The sequence below is a fragment of the Rhinatrema bivittatum genome, chromosome 5 (genome assembly GCF_901001135.1).
Source record: "Rhinatrema bivittatum chromosome 5, aRhiBiv1.1, whole genome shotgun sequence".
Lineage (NCBI taxonomy): Eukaryota > Metazoa > Chordata > Amphibia > Gymnophiona > Rhinatrematidae > Rhinatrema > Rhinatrema bivittatum.
Window position 1 is genome coordinate 212,682,545 of NC_042619.1, and position 25,599 is coordinate 212,708,143.

General features: G+C 46.6%; 1 protein-coding gene across 1 annotated transcript in view; it reads right to left on the minus strand.

Moving 5' to 3' along the window:
- Positions 1–25,599, minus strand: part of LOC115092336 (amine oxidase [flavin-containing] A-like) — a 96,804-nt gene that overhangs the window by 21,061 nt on the left and 50,144 nt on the right. The window contains 4 exon segments of the mRNA XM_029603126.1: positions 3,419–3,560; positions 7,457–7,533; positions 7,535–7,549; positions 14,038–14,142. Coding sequence (XP_029458986.1) covers positions 3,419–3,560; positions 7,457–7,533; positions 7,535–7,549; positions 14,038–14,142 — 339 coding nt within the window.

Here is a 25,599-nt window from a genome sequence, read left to right on the forward strand (position 1 = left end):
TGTTTGTCTAAAAAGTGTGTCACCAACATGAAAAGTTTGGAAAGCTCTGGTCTAAGTGATGCTTTTCAGACTTATCCAGTTATGTAAGATAGCGAGATGTCTAAAACGTGCTACTTAGACGGATAAGTTTTATAGTTAGTGTTAGGTTCTGTTAGGTTTCGCTCCTCCAGAGGGGAGGAGTTAGCAATCTGTTGTGCTCATCTCCCGAAGTGGGAGGAGTTAGCAATCTGATGTAAATCTGCTGCTGGATACTCCTGTTGGGGAAGGAGTCAGCAATCTGTTATGAGTCACCGTGCGGCGTTAGCAATCCGTTAGGGACTGGCTCCCGTAGAAGGAGGAGTTTAGCAATCTGATGTGCTCCGTAGGCAGAGCTAGCAATCTTGTTATGATATAGACTGCTGAGTTGGCAATCTGTACCAGCACAGTGCTAGAGAGGGTACTCAGCTGGAAAGGAATGTAAATAGGTGAATCCTTGGACCGATAGCAGATGACAGCGCCCCCAGGAGGATATCCCGAGGGACCACCAGCTAGGCTTGGTATGGAGACAGACACAGATAGTTCTTTTTATTAGACAGGTTAGTAGAACCACCAGAGGTGGCAGTAGTGAGCTGATAGGCCCAGCAGGGCTGAAGTCCCTCAGATACTGGAACTGCGATCCCAGGGTTGCTGAGCTGTAGAGAGACTATAGATAGTGAGTAGACAGGGTATGCTGTATTCACAGCCAATAGTAGATGACAATCGCACATAGATTCTTAAGGAGGCTCAGTAGCTGGAAAGAGTTAGGCCCTCGAGGAGCGAGTACCTTGTTCCAGGGAAAGCTCTGAGAAAGCGGTGGTAACTCATGAATGTCTGTATCTGCGATAGCTTCCAGGCAGTAGAGAATCTTCAGAGTATTCAGGAACATGGGCCCTCGAAGAGCGAGTACCGGTTCCTATCTGCAATCTGAAATAGAGAAAAGAGAGCGAAGACCCTGAGGAGCGGGTACCTCTGGTAAGTCCAAAGAGGCAGAGTAGCTTGGACGAATCCGTAGTGAGTCCAAATCGTAGTCCTTGCTAACTCAATCTGTTAGCGTTAGTGAAGACCTTTTATGTTGGAAGCAGATGACGTCAATACAGGGGGATGCCCCTGAGGTTCGCGCCCTTGCTGGTACATACTTCGGAGCGCACGCATCCTACCTCATCAGGAACATGGTGGATCCACAGCGTTGAGCCGGTCCGGGTACGCCGGAGAGAAGCGGCATAGAGACGCTGCGGCAGCAAACCGTCCATCAGACCCGGAGGGAGTCGCCACAGAGGTAGAGAGGGTGGAGTGAGGGCATAGAGCAGCCACGAACGCAACAGCTAGATAAGTCTTAAAAAGCTCTGCTTAGCTGGCTATCTGATTTATCCATTTAAATAGCGCTTTTCAGACTTATCCAGGATAGTAATAGCTTTGTGCATATATGGGCATGTGCATGTACACATTATTTAAAAAAAAAAAAAAAAAAAGAAAAAATGTTATCCTCCCTATGTTCTACTCTAAATCTCCACTCATGACACTATTAATCTTTTCAAGTAGGTGGCAATGCCAATAAGCTGCCTCCAATGACTTCTTTAAATGCATCCCATAAGATTTCCAGGACTACTTGTCCATTACCATTCTCCTAAAAATAATTCTCAATGATGGTTTTAACTTCTTCTAAAATCTTTAAATCTCTTCCTAGACTAATATTTATCACCCACTGTTCTCTATTCACCTCAGGAAATGTTCTAACCAAAAAGGTGCAAAATCTGACCAGGAGGTAATTGTTGCGCCGGAGGTGGACCTTTGGGCCGAGGTGGGGTTGATGCAACCTGTAGGAAGGGTCCTACAGGTCCCCACCATTGGCAGGCGAAATGGGCTGATGGGCGGAGGCCGGCTGGTGCTTCACCAATACCAGCCCTCATTCCCCGTGGGTTGAGCCTTTGGCTACCGGGGCTGGCTGGACTTAGGTGGGCCTCCGTATGTCGTCGTCGATGGAGAGGGATTGAGGTCAGCCCAGAGACAGCAACAGAGAAATAGTATAGTCTGTACTGGATGACGTAGAGTCCCAGAGACTCAGGCGCCAAAGGAACAAATTCAGACAGGGGGCACCCGAGCAAGAGTAGGCCAAAGCCTGAATAGGCCAAGTCCAGGACGTAGACTGATGAAGCGTCGTAGGGCAAGCTTGAGTCAGGGCTGGCGGATATCAGGAAGTGGTGGCAAGCCAGGCAGAGGTCCGGGTCTGGAGAGAGTCAACGGCGTGGTAAGGGAAAGCAGAGGTCAAGGCTTGGAGAGAGTCAATGGCGTGGTCAGGCAAAGCATAGACTCGAAATCCAAGAAGGCAATCCGAGGGTAGGTTGGAGAACAGGAACACAGGAACAAGGAAACCAGGAACAGGAGTCAGCAAGGATCAGAAACACAGGAACGAGGAGAATCTCTCAGGAGGCAACGAGAACTCAACCAGCGAGGAGACCTGTTGCAAAGGCAACGCTAGACAGCGAAGCCTGGGCTAATATACCGGAGCACCGCTGACATCATCTGGGGCCACAGCTCGGTTCCCGCCACGGGCCCTACTTAAGACACAGTGATGCGTGCGCGGCTAGGGAGGGGCGTGGCGCCGAGTAGCAGCGTCTCTCCGAGGAGCGCCAGGAGCAGTAGCTGAACCTGAGGTACCAGGGTCTGTAGCTGAGCCGGAGGCACCAGGGGCAGCCCGAGGACGGAGCCGGTGGCCTACCGCCGCCAGAGACGAGGGACCAGGCACTGGATTTACTTGAGAGAGGTGAGGGGGCCGAGCCGCGGGTCTGCCGTGGCCGGCACGTGTAACAGTAATTTCATGCTGTACCTTCAATATTCAAGATGTAAGATTCAACCACCAAAAGATACACATCTCACCTCTCTGAAGCCCCTTATAAAACGATATCTTCCCTCCTCCCTCCTCCCTCTCTCTGAGAAAGCAAGGAAACTAGCAAAAACAATTCACATCTCTCTTCTCTTAACCCCCAGACCTGAAGCAAGAGGTATTAGTGAAAAGTGTCTGCTCTTGTCATCTATGCTCAAATTATATCTGTCTGCAGTTTTAAAAGGTGAGTGGTCCTATTTGATATTTAGCCAGAGGTGTTTCCTCTCCTAGGGGTGCTGCAAGCCACATCTGAAGCGTAATTAACATGCTATGGGCACTTTGTGGGGAGCCATGCTATTTATAAATGTCAAGATGTTTTTCTGGGAACAAGTCATCACCTATGTGGATTATCTCATAAATGTCTTCTGAATTTAGAAACCTTTTTTCTCTTGCAAATCATTCTGAGACACAGGCTCTGCTGAACTGATCTGAGATACAGACTTTACTATGACGGGCCACGCACCTTTAGCGTAGGATCTATTTCTTTGTGGAAACAGCAACACGCGGCGCCTGCGTTACCTGCCCTCCGTTGGTCGTCGAGAACATCCTAGTGGTTCCCCCGCAGAGCTTCGTATACCACAGGAACCAGAGCGCGGACACTTGATGGGGTTCCGAGGTCACATTAATGTTCACAAAGAGGGTGGCAAACTTCCGGGCCGCGCTGCACAGTGGAGAAAGGACGGGAGTCAGGGAACATGGTGACTGGCCACGGAGGACCTCCCCACCCCCCCTCAGGGCGCTGGCAGCAATACCCCGGACCTTCGCCGGCGCTTCTGCTTAAACTTTTCCTTTCTAAAGCTTCCGAAATATCTAGGGCCGCGCTGCCTTTGATTTCTGAACCGTAAAGCAGCACGGGCTGTTTCGAGGGAGCGCGGCTGCAGCTGGCCAAAGGCTTCACGCCTCATAACCCAGCTCGTGAAGCATCTCAGCAGCTGAAGCGGGTTTTCATCAAAGGAAATGTTCCACTGAGACAGCCGTAGTTTAAAGTAACAATAGCAGCAAGCCTCGGAGAGATTTATAACAGGTTTATAAGGTTTCCTGAGCTCCCTATAATCTCGGTGGCTTCTCCGTCACCACTCGGGCCTAGGGTATTAAATGACTTCGCTTTCCTTTGCCACCCTAGAGCCAGCTAGAGCGTGAGGAGCCTCTAACTCCGTGGTTCCCAACCCTGTCCTGGGGACCCCTCCCAACCAGTCGGGGTTTTAGGATATCCACAATGAATATGCATGAGAGAAAATGTGCATGTTATGGAGGCAGTGCATGCTAATTTTCTCTCATGCATATTCATTGTGGATATCCTGAAAACCCGACTGGCTGGGGGGTCCCCAAGACAGGATTGGGAGCCACTGCTCTAACTCGATGGGAAGGTGTTCACGCACCGGCTCCTTCTGGCTCACTGGTAGCAGTGCGCATACCCTGCGCATAGTTATTGCTTTAAGAGGGCAATTTTCAAAGTCACTTACCCGGATAGATTGCCCCAACTGAAAAATTCCCTCCTCAAATGCAACTAGAGCTGCGCGCAGGTTCCAGAGCGTGCCCACTTTTAGCAGTGGGGAAAAAGAGGCCTTCCCAAAGGCTGTCTTCAGGTTCAGGAGGAGAGGAGAAGTAAACAGTGCACGTACATTTCATTTTCAGATGCAGGGCCGGCGCATCCCAAAAGGCGAACTAGGCGGTCGCCTAGAGCGTCAGCCATTAGGGGTGGCAAAGAACAGCCATATGGAGCCGTGAGCGGAGCCCATCCCACTCACGGCTGAGAGGAGTAGAGACTTGGAGGGCCAAGAGCGGTAGAGACTCAGCAGGCCGCAAGCAGCACCCTTCCTGCTCACGGCCAAGAAATGCGGACACTCGGCGGGCCGCAAACAGCATCCATCCTGCTCGCAGCCAAGAAAAGCAGAGACTCAGCGGGCCATGAACAACATCCATCCTGTTGGTGACTGAGAGAAGCAGAGTCTCGGCGGGCCACAAGCGGCGCCTCTGTTTGTGTGTGTGTGTGTGTGACAGAGGAATTGTGTGTGTACGAGAGAGCAATGGTGTTAGTGAGAGAGAGGGAGGGAGCCTGGGTAAGGATGCGCGTGAGAATGAGATTAGGAAAACTAAGTGTGTGTAAGAGAGGGGACCTGTCTGAGTGAATAAGGGTCGGGGCCAGAGCCGGGGGGAGTGGGGCCTCGACCAGGGGGTGGGGGAGGGAGAAGGTCTAGGGCGCCTAATACCCTTGCACTGGCCCTGCTCAGATGTACACTCACTTTTATGTCCTCCCTCCACTCATGTGGACAGCAGGTGCAAAGCACACACGCTTTGAATGTGCGCACAGATTTTAAAAAGGTTACGCGCGTAAATCCAGAGGATTTACGCACGTAACCGGTCTTACGCACACCAGGCCTATTTTCAAAAGGCCCGGCGACGCGCGTAAAGCTCTGGAACGCGTGTAAGTCCCGGGGCTTTACTAAAGGGACCAGAGGCCTCCAACACAGCGGCCATTTGCCTGCACGCACATGTTATAAAATCAGGCGTGCATGTGAGCATGCCAAGTAGCGCGTGCACCTTGTAAAATCAACCCCGTTGTGTTCGCTAAGTTTGAATGAGAAAGTACGTGGGTCAAATTTGCATCAAGTTAAGTGTGTTACAAGCGTCTGCATAATTTGTGACTATGTGGGCTCTTTGCAAATTGCCCCCTATGTGGCTTCGTGTCCTGCAGAAGAGACCGTTGGGGGTATCAGCTTCAACATAGGGCTCCCAAAAGCAGCAAGGACTGCTGGGAATTATGAAATAATTGTATAACGGTGACCGTGCCTCGACATACCATGAGGTGTATGGAACTAACGTGGGAGAACAGGTGCCACGATCCCTCTTCCTTTTCATGGAGAAGCTCTCCTGGTTGGACGCACTATGCCTCAGATTCAGCTTCTACATTCTTGCTTCTGGGTTATTTCTAATGATTATTGTAACAGGCATGTTTCAGCTGCATTTGCTGGGATTAAGGAGGAGGCTTGCTCATACAGAGGTCTTCCATGGTTCCACATAACCTGTCACCTTAACTTACTCAAAACATACGTGTCGGGGAGTCTAAATCTGCCCCTGAATAGCAGCTCTGCCCCTTAGAAAAATGTCAGCAGTGGCTTCAGCGGGTCTGAGTGCCCTTAGTGTGTGCCAGAGGTCTCTCATCAGACCCTTCCCTCTGTCATGACGTCACTGTAGTGTAGGGGTGTTAGGGTAGATTACCACTCCCCCCCCCCCCCCCCCGGGACGGGTTATGAGTCAGAGGGCTGCAATGACATGGAGCCCAGGATCCGGGGTGCCATCTCTTCACATAGTGGTGCCGGTGGGCCTTTCCCTCCACGGGGAAGGTTTGGGAAGGGGGAGGGTGGGGGGAGAAGTGTACCTGCTCAGGGAAGGTGGGTGGGACATGGGGGAGGAGCTTGATCAGGTCTTACTTGGGAGGAAGGCGAGAGAAGTCCGGGAGGCCAAAGTCCGGGGATGCCAGCGTGTTCCGAGAAGAAGTGTTTTGTGGGAAAGCAAAGCCAAGGCTGAGGAGCCCAAGGAAGAGGGGGATTCTTCAGAGTCTGCTGGCTGAGTGTACCAGGGAGGTTGAAGGAAGACCTAAGCCTGGGCTGGGAAAATCCAAGAGCCTCTGGCTGAACCAACGCATCAGCCAGAGGCTCGGCTGAGTCAAGAAACAGATAAGAAAAGCTTCTTAACCAAAAGGTGTGGGAGAGCCCAGGGAGGAAGGGAACTCGCCCCTAAAAGCCTACACGTTTGGGAAAGGGTGGGGAGAGTGAAGATTGACTGAATTTGGGGGGGTTTTCCCCCTACTTTGCACTTGTATTGCAGTACTGGTGCATTGATCCCTGGTGTGCCAGATTTTTTTAATTTGTGTTTTTACAGTAAAGGACTATTTCAGAACAATCGCCTTTGAGTCCATCTGCTGCTCTTGTGATTGTTTTGGTAGACTGATGTGTAAGAGGAGACCCAGAGTGAGATAAAACCCCAAATACCTTGAAAAGCAAGCCATTCCCCCCTCCGGGAGGTCAAGGGGCCTTGCACTCTCCCCATGCGCTCCCATGCCCAGGTGCTGTCCGGGATGGGAACTGGAAGCATGGTTCTCTATTTTTTTTTTTGTTAATTCCTCCCAAAATTCTGTTATAATTTTGCATACGAAGTCCCAGACAGCCGAGACATGAAGGAAAGGCGCCAGAGTTAGGGAGGTTCCAGTATTAAGGAGCGATATCAAAGATAATCCAAATGCAAAATAGAAAATCGCAGGCGCACGAGATCTAGACAGATTTTCCAGCTGTGGTGAGGCCGCCAGCAAGAGTCACAGCAGGCAGGAGGCAGGGCCCTCCACGCTTCGGTGCAGGTTTTCTGATGCACGTGCTGCGCTCTTCTATTCCCCCCCCTGACAGGAGCAGCTCTTTATAACCCGGCAGAAAGTCCATGTGCTGCGGAAGCCCAGCCGCACCTCTAGCAGGGCAGCCAGGAAAATGTAACCCGGGGAATGGCATCGAAAATCGATCCCCACAAATCCCATTCGCTGGAATGGGGAAAACAAATTCCTCTTACCTGGTCCAGCAAATTCGATCGATGAAGTCCTTCATCGTCATTCTGTCCCATTCTGCAGCGTGCGGTGCCTCCCAAGGGAGCCTCGATGGGAATCTATGATCAAGGGCATGACACCAAAAATCGAAGAATCACCCGGATTTTCTCCTTTTTTTTTATTTGAACCCAACAGTTCATTCACAGCTACCTGGGATTTTGCAGCTATTTGATAACCCCCTCCCCTCCCCACCCACTGAAATGATGGTCATTGACCAAAGCTTCCTGGGAAACTTACCAGCGACTGTCACCGTGGGACTTCCCGGCCCCCCCACAGTGCCTGTGAATGAACGCTGCCTCTGCTGCACCTCCAGCACAGGGAGTGGGACGAGCTGACTTAGGGAATCAAGGCCAGGTCCTCGGCATGAGGCTCTGGCACTGCCACTGCGCACCGCCAGACAGCTCCAAGACCACACCGGAAAAATAATCTCTACAAACAATAACTTTTCATGGGAAAAATCCCCTATAAAACTAGCCTCGGAGTATGTACATACAGCAGGCCAGAGAAAGTTAATGCAGCAAGCGATGCATTCAAAACATCTGGGATCACTGGCATTAAAGTGAATAAATGTAGCAAAACGGCTCATAAAAAATCGTAAGGCAAATTGATCAAATGATTGTCAACACGTGGCGAGGTCAGGAGGGATGTGCTGAAACAGCCTCAGTATTTACCAACACCTACAGAGTAGCAAGCAAATGAGGCCAGCGGAGAAACAGCCAAAGGTCTGTGTCTCACCGGCGAGAGAGGGGATGAGAGAGGAAGATGTGAGGGTGTGCAGAGGGAACAGAAGGAAAGCAGCAAATGTCTGGCAGGCCATGAGCACAAATCTCGTAGTTTGGACAATAAAACTCCAGCACTGCAAGCCCTAATGGCAGAAGCAGATCTAGATGCTGTGGCTGTGACACAGATGCGGCTCAATGAGTCCCGTGACGGGGCTATAATAATCCTATCCAAACAGGATTCTGCATTGTCCCCTCGTTTGTCTGTAGGTGGAGACTATAACAATCCCAGGCTAGAATCTGCCCAGGAAGGGCAGGGGAGACAGAGAAGGCAGAGGAGTGACTCTCTATATAAAAAATAATAGTAAAGTAACTGAGATGGAGGGGGAAAAGGACAGACGAGACACTGTGAGTTATCCTGGAAAGGGGAGGTGACACTTCCTTGTATACCGGAGTGATCTACTGACATCTGGCACAGGCAGATGAGCTGGATAAACAAGGGTCAAGAATTCCAGCAAAATCCAGCCAGCAAAGGCTCAAGCTTTACCAGCATGAGGTGCCAGCCCCTCACCCTCATGGTACCATCCCCCCTCCCCAACACGCCTATTCCCTCTCCCTCTGTTCTTTTGGCTTCCCTTATTTCCTGCTTGCAGCAGCCTCTCCTCCCTGGAGGTGGCAGACCTCTCCCTTTCTCCTCACCCGTGGTGGCAGCAACCACTCCCTCTCTCTTAGCCCCAGTACTGCTTGCAGTGCCCTAAAGCTGCCTGCACTTAGCAAGTTTGTGTGTGGGATTCTCTGGGCTTATGGACAACGACCTAATCAAAGACACAGAGAAGACTGCACTGAAGGGGGATGTGCTGGATGCTGACTGGAGCATCCCATCTAAAAAACAATCTGTAAGCAATTGTGAGATCCTGGGCTCCCTTCACGTGGCTCTCTCCTTAGACAAACAGTAACAAAGCCCGCACAGAAGAAGGGGGCCATTCAGCGCCTGGGTCCCCACAATTAGGGAAAGTGTTTCTAAAGTCCAGCTGGGTGACAGCCTGAGCTCCAGTGATCACCAGACAGTGTGGCTTAACAGCAGAGCAAAGGCGGAGATGGGTCAATCAAAGGCCAAGGTAGAGATGTGAATCGTGTGCCCGATCGTCTTAACGATCGGGCTTGGCTAGAGGGGGGAAAAAATCTGATCGTGGGTGATGTGGGTGATGTGAATCGGAATTGGTTCCGATTCACATCGTTTTGGTTTTTTTTTAGTGAGGCCCGACCCTTTAAAATTAACCCCTTACCTTCCCCCACCCTCCCGAACCCCCCCAAAACATTTTACGATTACCTGGTGGTCCAGTGGGGGCGTGGGGACCGATCTCCCACTCTCGGGCCATCGGCGCTATTTTGGCTGCCACTCCAAAATGGCGCCGATGGCCCGATAAAAAAAACCCCACCCGACCCTTTAAAAACGACCCCTTAGCTTCCCCCACCCTCCCGAGCCCCCTAAAACATTTTAAAATTACCTGATGCTCTAGTGGTGGTCCCGGGAGCGATCTCCCGTTCTCGGGCCGTCGGCTGCCACTCATAAAGATGGCGCCGATGGCCCTTTGCCCTTACCATGTGACAGGGTATCCGTGCCATTGGCCGGCTCCTGTCACATGGTAGGAGCACTGGATGGCCGCCGCCATCTTTAAAGATGGCGCTGGCCAGCTAGTGCTCCTACCATATGACAGGGGCCGGCCAATGGCACGGATACCCTGTCTCATGGTAAGGGCAAAGGGCCATTGGCGCCATCTTTATGAGTGGCAGCCGACAGCCTGCGAACGGGAGATCGCTCCCGGGACCACCACTAGACCACCAGGTAATTTTAAAATGTTTTGGGGGGTTCGGGAGGGCGGGGGAAGGTAAGGGATTCATTTTATAGGGTTGAGGGTGGGTTTAGGGTTTTTTTTGGTGTGCCGGTTTTCCCGCCCTCCCCCCTCCCCCGATTTACGATTTTTCACGATAAATCGGGGAAATTTCTATTGTATCGCGACTCTTAACGATTTTTGACGATTTAAAATATATCTGACTATTGTTTTAAATCATCAAAAAACGATTCACATCCCTAGGCCAAGGTCCCTGTACTTCAAGGGCTGGATTTCCAGAAAGCTGCCAGGCAGCAATCTAGCTGCTGTAACATCGCCAGCTATCCCCATGCCCACACATCACTGTGTGACTTAATCTGGCTAGTTCTGAAATTTCTGCCCTCGCTAGCTAATTCCCATAGCCCCCTCTCCCCCCACTGCCACCACCACAACCGGCCCAATCGCTGGCCTCCCAGAACACCCGTTTTATGAGCGGCTACATTTTCACCACTACGGATCTGTTTGGCTAACGCCTCGTTAACCGGCTGGCTCTGTTTGAAAATCCATCCCCAAGAGGATCAATTTTGGAAAGAAGGGGATGTACCTTAAGGAGAGCGGGAAGACCTTTGTGGAGCAGAAGAGCAGTGGGCTAAAGGAGCTACAGTAAGGGCAAAAAATCTTTACGTTAGGGAAGTAAATAAAAGTAAGCAGAAAAAGAGAGCGGTCTGATTCCAAAGGAGGTGGCTGAAAATCAGAACCAGAGAAATGCAGACGACTACGTCGGCAGGAAAGGACCACCTGGTTCTCCTGGTCTGCCCCTTTGTGCCCGCCTACTGTGCTGTCACAGGTCCCAATCGATTTAAAGGTCTTCTCTTCCCTCTGCTGCGAAGGCCCCTTTGCGTCTGTCCCATGCTCGCGTGAATTCTGCCACTGCTTTCGCTCCTGCAGTCTCCGATGGAAATCTGTTCCACATGTCCACCACCCTCTTAAGTGAAGACGTATTTTCTCGCCTTCCTTTCAGCTCTGTGTGATGATTCTGTCTTTGAACATTTCATTCTACAGATAATGTTTCCTTCTGGTACTTTATGGAAGCCTGCGAGATATGTGGAATGTCTGCATCATCTCTCCCCTTTCCCCTCGTTCTCCTAGAAAGTCTGCCTTTAGCTCCTTCACATTTTCTCTGTATGGCTTGCAGCACCATTTCAGTGGCCCCTCCTTTGTATTGTATTTACCTTGTCACTGTCCTTTTGCAGACTTGACCTCCAAGACTGAGCAAGATACCCAAGATGGGGACTGTAGCGCCTATAGAGAGGTAATATTACTTCCCTCTTTCTACCAGCGATATCTCTCTTTATGCACCCTAGCATGCTATAAGCCTTCCCATCTACTTTGTCACACTGACCTGCTACCTTAAGGTCATCAGAAAGGATAACCCGTCACTGTTTGGTGACTTTTAGCTCTTCCCCTCCAAAAGGATACTTGAGCCCTTGGATTTCAGCAATCCAACTATGTGATTTCAGGGATTTTAAAATTAAAGCATGAGGCCTCATTGGGATCCCTACTAAGGGGGGCTCCTTCTAATCCTTGACCAGAATGTGAAGCCTCCCTGGGTTCCTGTGGATCAGGGGTGCTTTTCCCAGTTTAGTGGGAATTTAGAGATCAAGCATTTGGATGCCAGGTATTTGAACTGGAAACTAAACTGGGAAGAGCACCCCTCAATCACAGGAACCCAGGGAGGCTTCACATTCTGGATAAGAAGGAACCCTGATCAAGGGATCACGGAGCTACAGATTTGCTTTATGGAAAATGGTTTAAAAGAGATTTGTACAAAGTGCCACATGCTTCAATAAAGCTGTGTTGGAAGGACCATCACTGGCTCCAGGCTGATTATTGGCACTCATTAAAGGAACTGATATATAACACCCAGAGCCCAGGAGGGTTATCCCCCCCATGAAGAAATCCTGGAATTTAGGAGAGGAACGTAGACCTGCTACTGAATGACTTGCCCTGTGACTATTACAGCACACCCTGAGCCCAGGGTTACAGAAGTAGAGTTGCCAAACCTTTGACCATTCTACCAGTACTACCAGGGACAATCTCCAGACTGTCCACATTGGGAAAAAATCTGAGCATAATTTTTACCTCTGGATTTTGTGTTAAATTTCAGTGAGAGAGTCTGTGTCCCTCCCTATTGAAATCCACCATGGGCATAAAGCACCTGTGGACTGTTGCCTCTGCTTTTTGGTGCAGGAAGATTTTACAGGGAGGGTAATGCATATAGACTTGAAAATACATATCTGCATGTGCTAGTTTGTGATCCCACTGACAAAATGCAACTGGAAACACTTCCCCTAAATGCAATGAAACATATGTGCAATGTGGAACATAAAGCATGCTTTCAGCCATATTGAGGGAAAGGCAATCTTCAGATAGTCAATATCCACACAGGTAAATAGCTATTTACTCACATAAATGGCTTTTAAAATTGTCCTCTTAAAGTGATCTTTCTCCTCATCTAGCCTTTCCTGCTGTGTCTACTCTGTTGCAGATTTTTATATTAGGTGCAAACAGGGTGCACATTTCTTTCTAACCCTTCCCCAATGTCACTTAGAAAGACATGGGGCTGGTCATTTCCTCTTCCCCAGGGGAGACCACACCGCGTTCTGTTAAAACTAAGGGAAAAAAGCTGAGTTTTGCAAAGGTACAATGAAGAAAGAGGAGGAAAGGGAGAGTATCTGGAAAAGCACAAGGAAACGGGGAAGGCAGTCAGGACAGCAAATAGCTAAGGCAGTATAGGAAGGAAGACGTTTTTCAGGTACAACAGTGAAAGGAGGAAGGGCAGGGGTGGGATCGTGAGACTGTGAGGAGAAAACAAAGAATGTGTGAAGACTGATGAGGAAAAAAACCACTGAAAGCTGGACATTGAAAGCGCTCTAACTGCCTCAGTACAAGCCCATAAAGTAAGTTCTGTAGTTAGGGGCCTTAAGCTGAGGCATCCAAAGTTAGGGCAGGAATATGAACACCTAGGTTTAGGCAATGGAAATCAGCACTGAGCCCCAAAATGTGTTTGTTTGCCCAATTTTAAGTTCCTAAACTTAGGAGCTGAAATCTAGGTGCTCAAGAATGGCACATTTTTAAATTGAAAAGTCTGGACGCCCAGTTGTAAGAATTAAATGTGTAGGTCTTCTCCATATTGGGCTCTCAACAGTTTGTTCAGTGGTCACTAAAGAAGGGCTGAGAAGGACCATGCAGTAGATCCTGTACCATTTACAGAAGAAAAGATTTGTATGGAAACAGCAGAACTGAAAATGGATATGGCAATGGGGCCAGATGAGGTAAATCCCAGGGTACTAAGGTTACTCAGCACTTACAATATACTCGACCCAGGGGAACACACAAAATGGAGAAATAGGAGACTGAATTACAACAAGTCTGATGCATGGAATTGTCAATGCAAGCAGTATGATGGTCTCATCCTGTCTGTCCATTTTCCCTTCTTACTGAAACTCCGCAGCTTTCCCCTCACCCATCTCACTGCCAAGGATCCTCTGTGTTTGTCCCAAACATTCCCGAATCCCGATACCATTTTTGCTCCTGCCCTCTCTCATTAAGGTTTTCAGTGATCTAGCTACTGTCCATTGGTAACTATGGAAATTGCAAGAGGCAGAGCCAGCGAGCACCAACGAGAGCTAATCATCCCTCTCTGGGCTGAGAATGCTCACAACTTGTGCCACTTTTATGCCCATACTTTAATGAGCCTCCTCTAGTGGTAAGGGATAAAAAAAAAAATACAACGGAGGAAAACAAACAGATCTTTGCTAGGCCAAAACCTATATTATGGGGGCTAATTAGTACAGCTACTGATACTAGTCAACCAGTATTCTGGTTCCAGACCTATCTGGGTCATACCCCATGTCAGAACTGGCAATACAGAGAAAAATAAAACAGTGCTGACGCAGCTATTTTATTTTTTAGGTGTGCTATCACAATCCATACCTCTTTCCCCATTTCATCAATTGTTCTCCATAGGTTGTTGTAATCCAGGTAAGCCAGTGGATTCCACACAGGGGGGAACGCGCCCTGGAACAGGTAGGATTTCCCCTGAAACAGACAGGCGAAGGCAACCAGTTTAGTCGGGTTACAAAAATACGTTTGGAAAGCTTCACTTCTTTCCAGAGTGCATTCTTTGTCACTGGCCTGATGTGAAGGGGGAATGATGTGCGATTCACTTTTCACATTAAGGCCAATCTCCGCGCACTCCCCAGCCACCCTCCTTTACGACACAGTCGGACTGACAGACACAGTCCCCCCCCCCCCCCTTAATACATTCTTTACCACTTCAACAAATAATAGATTATCACTTTTAAAAGAAGGATTAAGATATCACTCCTCTTGCTTATGTGCATTATGAGGGAGGAGGAAACGTCACTGAGAATCTCTCTCTTCTTTACTTTCTGTACCGAGGGAGAGATTCTAAACTTATGGATGATTAATCGTCAGCCCTCACAGCTGAAAAACGCGTGGGAATCTTCTCCTACTAAAGCCTGTCTCGATGCTATCAGGGACTCACTTAACAGGAAAGGTAAAAGGGGCCGAGAAGCAAATTTAAAAGACATGAGTTTAGACTTCTTTCAGCTTCCAGGAATGAGTCTGCTGACTAAAACAAGGCTGGCCCCAAAGCACCATTGGAAAATCTTCACCTCTTTGAGAGAGGACCATGCAGGAAGACACTGCAGAACTCCTCAGAGAGAAAGGGGGGGGGGGGGGTGAGAAGATGCACACACCTACACTATGCAAGAAATCTCTTTAGTGTAACCTGTACCACTTTGCAACAACACTACCCCCCTTAACTATTACAGTCCATGTCAACTGAAAAAGTCTGTAACAGCTGTGGGCTGCTGCCAAAAGCCACGATGGTGCATTGGAGCAGTCTATATTTCATGCTAATGCATGGCATGAGGGCCTGTAAATTAGAAACAGGCCCTTATTATTATTACTGTTCTTGAGGGTATTTATTTATTTAAACAAATTTGTTAAACACACCCTCCAAGGTTCAGGTGGTTTACGATAAAACAAGCATGATAAAATATTGTTTACAGTACAGCGTTCGCATATAAAATCAAATCAAATGTAAATAAAAAATCAGTAAATAAGTAGTCATAAACAGGTTAATGGGGGACTACAGACATACTTAATATAATACTATGTAGACAGACAACAAAATTGGACAGGGGTAAAATCATAAAAGGTCTTTAAAAGCCTGTTTAAATAGGTGTTGCTTTAGGGTTTTCTTGCAGTCTTGTTTGCCATTTAGTATTCTGATAGAGTTGGGTATGGAATTCCATAAGATGGGGCCAGCAATGGAAAAGGCATGCTCTCTTGTCATGTTTTGTCTCGTGGCTTTAGGGGAAGGGACTTGAAGAAGAAATTGGTTTTGAGATCGGAGGATTCGTGAAGGAGTGTAAAGATGAAGAATTGCAGATAGCCACGGACTATTGTTATTGTGAATGTGATTGTGTAGGATAATTAATATTTTGTATTGGATCCTCCAGGAAATTGGTAACCAATGCAAATTTAGCAAGACAGGGGAGATATGATCATGTAGTTTGGTATTGGTCAGAAGGCGTGCCACAGTATTTTGTGATAGTTGAAGAGGTTTAGTTGAGGATAGAGGTAAGCCAAGATATAAAGAGTTGCAGCAATCGAGACCAGTGAGGATTAGAGATTGCAGTATAGCTCGGAAAGCTGCAGGTTCAAAGAAGGGCTTAACATGTCTAAGAAAACGCAGTTCATAAAAAGAAGATTTGACTACAGATTTGATATGAGCTCTCATGTCCAGCTTAGAATCAAGGAAGATACCTAGGTGACAGGCAGTGAAGGAAATCTTGATGGGTGTGTTATATGAAGCTAGGGATGCCAAACGGAGGGCTACCAAATTTGCCTAATTCGTAGACACAATGTAAATTTTGTATATAATTACTACCTTGTAAACAATCTCTCCTGCTTATATGCCATTCTCTCCAGTTAGAAATTGTTTAACCTATCCTCTTCTAACAACCTAGTTCTACTTTCCCTGTTTTAATGTAACTTTTTTGCTTTCTTTGTTAACTGGTTACCCCTAGTTCATTGTAAACCGGTACGATAAGACCTAGTCTTGAGAATCGGTATATTAAAAGAATTTAAATAAATAAATAAATAAATAAATAAATAAATAAATCAATCAATCATGATTTCAGTTTTAGGGAGGTTTAAGGAGAGTTCATTATGGAGTAACCAGGACGTTACAGAAGATAAGCATAAGATGATGAACTGGAAAATGGATTGCCAGGAATGCCAAGAAGGGAAATAGAATTGAATGTCATTGGCATATATGTGGTAAGAGATCCCTAAAGTGGAGAGTAGCCTGCAGATGGGGGTGATATAGATGTTAAATAGAGCAGCAGAAAGAGCCAAACTTTGAGGTTTGCCAGTGTGAAGGGAAAACCAGGAGGAAGTAGCAAAGTTTAAATGTATTTGCTGGAAGCAATTGTCTAGGTAGGACGTAAACCATGACATAACAGAGCCAGAGAGACCAATGTTCTTAAGGTGAGATAGTAGAATTTTGTGATTGATAGTGTCAAATGCAGCAGGCAAATCAAGGAAGATAGACACATAGGATGTCCCCGAGTCGAAGCCTTGATGAATTGTATCAGTATTTGATGAATTGTATCAGTAATGATAAGAGAAGAGTTTCAGTACTGTGGTGGGGGCGAAATCCAAATTGGTATTAGAACATAAGAACATAAGAAATCGCCATGCTGGGTCAAACCAAGGGTCCATCAAGCCCAGCATCCTGTTTCCAACAGAGGCCAAACCAGGCCACAAGAACCTGGTAATTACCCAAACACTAAGAAGATCCCATGTTACTGATGCAATTAATAGCAGTGGCTATTCCCTAAGAAAACTTGATTAATAGCCGTTAATGGACTTCTCCTCCAAGAATTTATCCAAACCTTTTTTGAACCCAGCTACACTAACTGCACCAACCACATCCTCTGGCAACAAATTCCAGAGCTTTATTGTGTGTAGAGTGAAAAAGAATTTTCTCCGATTAGTCTCCGATTAGTCTTAAATGTGCTACTTGCTAACTTCTATTATTCGAAAGTGTAAATAACCGATTCACATCTACTCGTTCAAACCTCTCATGATCTTAAAGGCCTCTATCATATCCCCCCTCAGCCATCTCTTCTCCAAGCTGAACAGCCTTTCCTCATAGGGGAACTGTTCCATCCTCTTTATCATTTTGGTTGCCCTTCTCTGTACCTGCTCCATCACAACTATATCTTTTTGAGATGCGGCGACCAGAATTGTACACAGTATTCAAGGTGCAGTCTCACCATGGAGCGATATAGTGGCATTTTGACATTTTCCATTTACCATTCCCTTCCTAATAATTCCTAACATTCTGTTTGCTTTTTTGACTGCTGCAGCACACTGAGCCGACAATTTTAAAGTATTAGCCACTATGATGCCTAGATCTTTTTCCTGGGAGGTAGCTCCTAGTATGGAACCTAACATCATGTAACTACAGCAAGGGTTATTTTTCCCTATATGCAACACCTTGCACTTGTCCAGATTAAATTTCATCTGCCATTTGGATGCCCAGTCTTCCAGTCTTGCAAGGTCCTCCTGTAATGTATCACAATCCGCTTGTGATTTAACTACTCTGAATATTTTTGTATCATCCGCAAATTTGATAACCTCACTCATCGTATTCCTTTCTAGATCATTTATATATATATTGAAAAGCACCGGTCCAAGTACAGATCCCTGAGGCACTCCACTGTTTACCCTTTTCCACTGAGAAAATTGACCATTTAATCCTACTCTCTGTTTCCTGTCTTTTAACCAGTTTGAAATCCACGAAAAGACATCGTCTCCTATCCCATGACTTTTTAGTTTTCTTTGAATCCTCTCATGAGGGACTTTGTCTAACTCCTTCTGAAAATCCAAATACACTACATCTACCCGTTCACCTTTATCCACATGTTTATTAACCTCTTCAAAAAAATGAAGCAGATTTGACTGTGTTCCATTAAACCATTTCTTTCTATAAGCTCTACGATTTTGATCTTGAGAATAGTTTCCACTATTTTTCCCGGCACTGAAATCAGGCTCACTGGTCCATAGTTACCCGGATCGCCCCCGGAGCCTTTTTTAAATATTGGGGTTACATTGGCAACCCTTCAGTCTTCAGGTACAATGGATGATTTTAATGATAGGTTACAAATTTTTACTAATAAATCAGAAATTTCATTTTTGAGTTCCTTCAGTACCCTAGGATGCATACCATCCGGTCCAGGTGATTTGCTACTCTTTAGTTTGTCAATCTGGCCTACTACATCTTCCAGGTTCACAGTGATTTGGTTCAGTTCGTCTGACTCATCACCCCTGAAAACCATCACCGGAACTGAAGCAAAGAATTAATTTAGTCTTTCTGCAATGGCCTTATCTTCCCTAAGAGCCCCTTTAACCCCTCACTCATCTAATGGTCCAACAAACTCCCTCACAGGTTTCTTGCTTCGGATATATTAAAAACAGTTTTTATTATGAGTTTTTGCCTCTGTGGCCAACTTCATTTCAAATTCTCTCTTTGCCTGTCTTATCAATGTTTTACACTTAACTTGACAATGCTTATGTTTTATCCTATTTTCTTCAGATGGATCCTTCCAGTTTTTGAAGGATTTTTTTTTGCTAAAATAGCCTCTTTCACCTCACCTTTTAACCATGATGCTAATCGTTTTGCCTTCCTTCCACCTTTCTTAATGTGTGGAATACATATGGACTGCACCTCTAGGATTGTATTTTTAAACAATGTCCATGCCTGTTGAACACTTTTAACCTTTGCAGCTGCACCTTTCAGTTTTTTTCTAACTATTTTCCTCATTTTATCAAAGTTTCCCTTTTGAAAGTTTAGTGTTAGAGCTGCAGATTTACTTATTATCCCCCTTCCAGTTATTAGTTTAAATTTGATCATGTTATGATCACTGTTGCCAAGAGGCCCCACCACCGTTACCTCTCTCACCAAATCCTGCGTTCCACTAAGAATTAAATCTAAAATAGCTCCCTCTCTTGGTTTCTGAACCAATTGCTCCATGAAGCAGTCATTTATTACATTCAGGAATTTTATGTCTTTTGCAAGTCCTGATGTTACATTTATCCAGTCAATATTGGGGTAATTGAAATCTCCCATTATTATTGCACTGCCAAACAGGGAATGTTCATCACGATAGTCTGTAAGCTGTTTCAATACTACTGATTTGATGATGTAGAGAGGAAAGAAAGTGAGGAGACAGGCCAATAGTTGATATAGTCAGTTGAGGAGGCAGATGGATTCTTTAAGATGGGGGTAACAGCGGTGATTTTCAAGGAGTCTGGCAAGGTACCAGCGGCTAGGGATAAGTTGACAATTTGGGTGATGGGTAACACAATGTCATCTTTGACAAGTTTGAGTAGAGCAGTTGTGAGCAAGGAGTAAAAGCTCAAGATGAGGGTTTCATTTTAGATATGATAGAGATTTCAGTACTGGCGACATTTCATTGAAGATGGTGTCCTGCTTTATAAAAGGCAGTCCTATGGGTTTTGTTTTTTTTTAAGAAAATGTCCTGTGTCCTGCTTAGACACGAATAGGATGTTCTGTTTTTCCAATCGGGCCATACACAGAAAAGGAATTCCACTAAATTTCATACATGGGACACATGGCCAGAACTATGATTTAAGAAAAAGAGGGAGAGTAGCATCATTCCCCTGTCCTTCCCCCTCTCACTCTCATTTTCCCTTCTGCCCTTTCCAACCCTCATTCTGCTTCTTCCAGGTCACTTGCACCCCACAACCTCCTTTACAGGCTATCTCCCCCTTCCTCTTCCCTGTGTCTTCTCCATGTCTTCCCACCCCATCTCCCCAGGTTCCTCTCAATCTCCCTCTTCCTCCACAGAGTCCTCTCTATATCCTCCTCTTCTTCAGGTTTCTTAGATCACAGCACTATAGACAGAGCAGTGGCAGGCCAGAAAGGTGAGGTCATGGTGAGTGTGTACTCCCTGTCTCCTCAGCTGCTCTTACTCCAGGAGAGGGAGAAGGAACAGCTGTAGAGCTCAAATGCTCATGTTTAATGCAGGGGTGGGCAAATTATGGACTGCAAGCCAAACCTGGTCAAGCAGAATTTTTTCAACCCTCCTCCTCTTCAATTTGCCCCATTGTCTCTGGCCCATGGCACCTTGCAACAATGTCATCAACAATGGCCTGACATTGCAGGCCTTTGTTGATGATATCAATCTGGGTGTCGACGGCCGGCGGTGATGTCTGGAGCAGGGTGGCCGGTGGGGCAGGAAGAGGAGGAGATTCACAGCTATCAGCTGTGTGTGCCACCAGTGGACCCCCGTCCCTCCAGTGGTTGAAAAACAGAGAGGCCCATGAGGCCACTAGTGGACCCTCATCCCACCGGCAGCTGAAGAAATGAAGATGGAATTCAGCCCACCTCATCATCTGTGCAGAGAGGAGGAGCAACAGAGCAGGCTTCTGCAGGCAGCATGTCATGAGAAACTGGAGACAGGCTGCAACCCACACAGCTCAATTTGCAGCTGCATTTCCAGGACCTGGCTCTGTCTCAGCTGAGGTTTGAGTAAGGGTGCACAAGTCAAGAGGGTGATTTATAGGGACTGGGAGAAAGATGATGCTGAGGTCAGGGAGAGAGAAAGGGATGTTGGGGGTCATCCCTGGAGGTGGGAAAAGTAGTGTTGGTGGGTAGGGGAGGAAGAATCAGTGGGGATTAGTGTTGGGGGGGGGGGGGGTAGGGTGCTGGAGGAGAGAAAGCTGATACTCACTATTTCTCCCCTGCTAATCAACAGCAAATCCCAGAGTGGCCAGAATTCAAATATTCCCAGGTATTATTTTATTTTTAGGCCTCACAATCCATAGTCCTAGGAGGCTTACAAAATATAATACAGTGACAAATTTGCTGAAGACTGTTACTTGATTTAAGGCAAACCATGTTTGTTGTCAAACTGCTGTATTCGAAGTATGCAGAACAATGTGAGACTTATAAAGACCAAACAGTAACAGCAGGCAGTGAGCTAGTGTAATGCAAGGGCTTCTTCAAAGAAAAGCGAGACCCCTAACGCAATACCTACAGGGCTGAGTTTAAGATTATGGCGCCTATAGGCAGAGGACTGGAGGTAAGGTGGCTTTGCTTCCTGGAAATCAGAAAAGAGAGTCCCGGTTTTTAGGTGCCTTCAGAATTTGGCACCCTAGGTACATCCCTGTTTGCTTAAGCCTAAATCCGGCCCTGAATATCTAAGGAAAGTCAGATGTGAATGCTTTATCTGCCAAGCTCTGTCAACAACGTTCAAATGATCAAATCCTGTATGCAATCATTATGGGGGGGAGGGGGGGAAGAGGGTCCCAGACACGAAAGTTTGCACAAGGCCCCTTAAGTGGTTAAAACGACCCTGAGAGCAGCCAAGTTTTGGGGAGTGGACACACCTGCTCTTTGTGACAATGCCTCTTCCTTCTCCCCTCACTGGCGGCCACATGCAAGAGCCGTCCCTGGACTTCCTCCTCCTGCTGCTGCCGCCGGCCCTGCACAAAGCCGACTTCTCCTGCCTCTCGTCGATCCATCCGTAGGCCTGCAGGGGTGCATTGGGCCTAAAGTCAGCCCTGGTGATTAGAGTGAGATCTGCTTACTGGATCACCAAGTTCAGATTCAGATTTAACCCAGGATGCTGGATGGTGCTTGGGATTCAAGTGGACTCTGCGCCGTTTTACCTAGAAGTGGGCTGTTTGCTGCTGACTAAAGTTAAGTCACTGTGCACAGAGGAGGTGCTGCTGTCGACGCCATCTCGGAGCAGGCTAGTGCCAGTCAAGTTGTCTCTTAGGCAGCCCAGTCCGACATCATGGCTGAGCTAAATCCATTAAACTGGAATGCCAGCCTCAAAATTTAAGGTAATTTATTTTGTGCCAGACAAAGGTGCCCCTCTTCCGTGCTTCCTTCTTCTCAACAAGTTTTAAGCACAAGCAGATTTGGGGTTTACCTAACATGAGGACAAGGACATAACTAAGAAGTTGGGGGATTTGATTTTGATGTTTTATACTGATAAACTGAGACACAAATCAATCCACTTTAGAACAGGAGCCAACAGTGACTCTCCTTCCTAATTTTAAAGCCAAGTGAAGTGGTGGACCTCGCTGACGCCAGGAGGAGCCACAGCAGAACAGCGGGTGATACTCGGTGAGGAGGAAACAGGGGTAGAGCTGGAGCGCCATTAGACTGGGTGCATGGTAGAGCAGAAGACAGAGAAAAGGGGCAGACTAGAGAGACCTTTTCTCTATCCATATCTGCTATCATGTTCTGTAGTTCTATGTTTCCCCTCCTTGGGCAATAAGCCATCTGGAATTTGAGAAAAGATGGCCACCCCCTCTCCTCCACATAATAATCTGCATTTACATGTCGCTTTTCATGCAAACAGAAACCTGATGTGCTTAAAAATGCAATACTGCAGATTAAAGACCATGGCAGCTGCCCACCTTCCAAAAGGGAGGGCGGAGCAAGGATATGAGAAAACAGAGCTAATCACCCAGGATACTGATTGGTGTATAAACCCCCTCCAGCTATTCTAACTGATACGGGACTGAGTCCTGACTCACACTTTCCAGTCATGGTAGGGCTCTCTGATGGGGGGAAGAGTTTTACCTTCACGACCCAAGGTACTAGACTTGTAACTTAGTCATAAAGTCTTTTCATACAATAGTAGTGTTCCAAAATAAAGTCTTTACTGCAAATTTCTTCAGTTCAATTTATTTGGCACATGGTACGTTTACTCCTTGCGGCACCCACATCAAACAGTAACACCCATATCTCCTCGGTTCACCCTCCTGGAATCTCCCCTTTGGACTGGCGATGGGTTCCTGAACACCTTATTTTCCCATGCTTGATTTCTTTCCTTTCTCCTCTCTCCTTTGACTCCTCAGACAGGGCATCAGATGGGTAGTGCTCTCCTTTCGCCTCTTGGTGTATCAGCTGGGTTAGCTGCTATCCTTTTCCTCCTGTCCAAATCAAACAGCATGTCTCCAGCAGTGCTTGCTCACTGCTTAAATCTCAGTTCCACAAAGAATTCTGACCAGGGGTTTTCTTCCCTTGAAGACAAACCCTGGAGTCAGAGGCTTATGCCCTCGAATCGAGCGTACTCTTCACTCCAGATGTTCCCAGAGGAACAGACAGAACAGGGACCTGCTGAGTGCACCACTTGCAATCCACTGCAGCACCGAGCCGAGAGACTGACCTCCACCCTCTCCAGGTTTCCCTGAAACTGACCCCTAGAATCTTCTCATGGGTCACTACACAAATCCCAGGATTGTACCACCGAGGCCATGCTTTCAGGGAAGGACATAGCAAAGGGCTCGAGCCATTCTCTACTCTTTCCATATCCAACATGGCCTCCAGTGAGCGGAGCAGAGAACCTGGTAAAGAGTCCATAGGTTTGTTTATAGGTGAAAGAGAAGGGGGTCTGAACTTCAGTATCTAAGACAGTGTTTCTCATGCCAGTCCAGGAGCTCTGCCCCCCACCGCTAGCCTGTCTGGTTTTCAGAATATCCACATTGAATATGCATGAGATAGATTTGCATGCAATGGAGGCAGTGCATGCACATTTCTCATGCATATTCATTGTGGATATCTTGAAAAACCAGACAGGCTAGGAGATATTCCAGGACCAACTTGAGAAGAGCTGCTCTAGGGTTTCTCCTGAGTCCTGGCCTCTGCCCATTGACCCACACCGCCTGCCGCTCATCCTCCTCTGATTCTCTTGGCTCGTTCTCCAGATGAAATGTTTCTTATTCTCTTCCAATCGCCATGCAATAAACTTTCGGAGCTCTGATTAACTGGCGTGCGTTTCAAGTTTATTTAAGGCTTCCCCGGTGCCAGAAACTCTGTTTATACTGAAGGACTGTTTGCCAGACAACAGTGCAGTCAGCTTTTCATCCCCAGCAAACCACAGAGACTTGTTTTCCTTGGTCATCCATTTAATATTTCTTTTGGGGTCTGTGCCTGTTTTTCTTAGGAATAATGAGCTACTGTAAAAGCTCAGAGTTCTCCCATGAAGAGCAAAGTTCTCTAAAACACGACTACTGTCATTACGGAAGACAATTTCTCCTCCCTCAAAAATACATGTAAAAAAAAAAAGTTTCTGTGTTAAAACTGCAGTGAAACAGGCAACGGATCAGCCCAAACCTGCTCATCCCAAACAGAACAGAGAGAGAATGCTTTACTGTGAGAAGAGTCGGTATCTAAGGGGTTTGTTAATATCGCTGGGAAGAGATGACAAAGACAGAGAGCAGAATCATTTGCGATCCGCAGGGAAGGAAGGAAACCCTGCAATGCAAGGTGAACAGCACTTTCAGAGAAGGTTTCTGATGTCACTGCACGGGTTGCCAATACAATCCAGAATCTAGTATAAAGTATTAATGATAAAATTCAACATCATTCATTCCACTGACACCGGCTTCTTAGTAGTGACACAACAACCTTACAATCCTTAGCAAACACCAAGATCTCAAAATAAAGGACTATATTGACTATTCCCATAATACGGAGCACACATCTGACACAAATATGAGACCGCGTGTTTTCCAAAGCTGGTCCAAAGCTCTGGAATTCCTTGCCTAGGACGTTACGAATTTTACCAGACAGAAAGAGATTTAAATGCGAATTTAAAACATGGCTATTCAAAAATGCGTATAATTTAACTTAAAAATATCAGAATATACAGAGCCACAAAGACAAGGACAAAAGATAATAATCGAATCACAAAGAATAAATCAAACAAGAGAATGAAAGATTCTCAAAACAACCCACTGACTAAAGTGTGAAAACTATCATTTTGATTTAATTACCCATACACTTTGCCTTATGTACTAGATCAATTACTAAGATGTACTAGATTACCACCTATATAACCAATCTTTCTTTGTTGAGTTATATGAATGTCACTTTGTAAACCGTTGTGATGCATTCATGGAACGACGGTATATAAAATGTCTAAATAAATGTAATAAATAAATCTTTATGCAGGGAGGGTCATTTTCAACAGCGTGCATGCATCAGCAGACAGACGAAGGAGCAGGAGGGGGGGAAAGCTCTGCCCGTATTTTACGCGGCACGTGGCAAGGAGCTGCATGGATCATGAGATACCGCCGCATATCTCCGCGCGCAGGTTTCAGTACACGCACATTATTTTAATGAAGTGAGCCACCTACTTTCTACACTTACTCTATAAATGTATACGTGCATATTTTACGTATGAACTGCAACATGGGCATTTAATTACTTCAGGTTATGTACGGAAGCAGGTATTTTATAAAGTATGCATATATTCTTTTTCTGAAAATACTGACTTGTGTGTGCAACTCCTGGTTCACCCAGACCTCACAGCCAAAGAATGCAGAGGAGAGAGAAGGGTAGTTTTATTGCTTCGATTTGATTAGCAGGTGTAAAAGTGTGCTTGTTATGTTCAGCGATGTGTGCGAGGG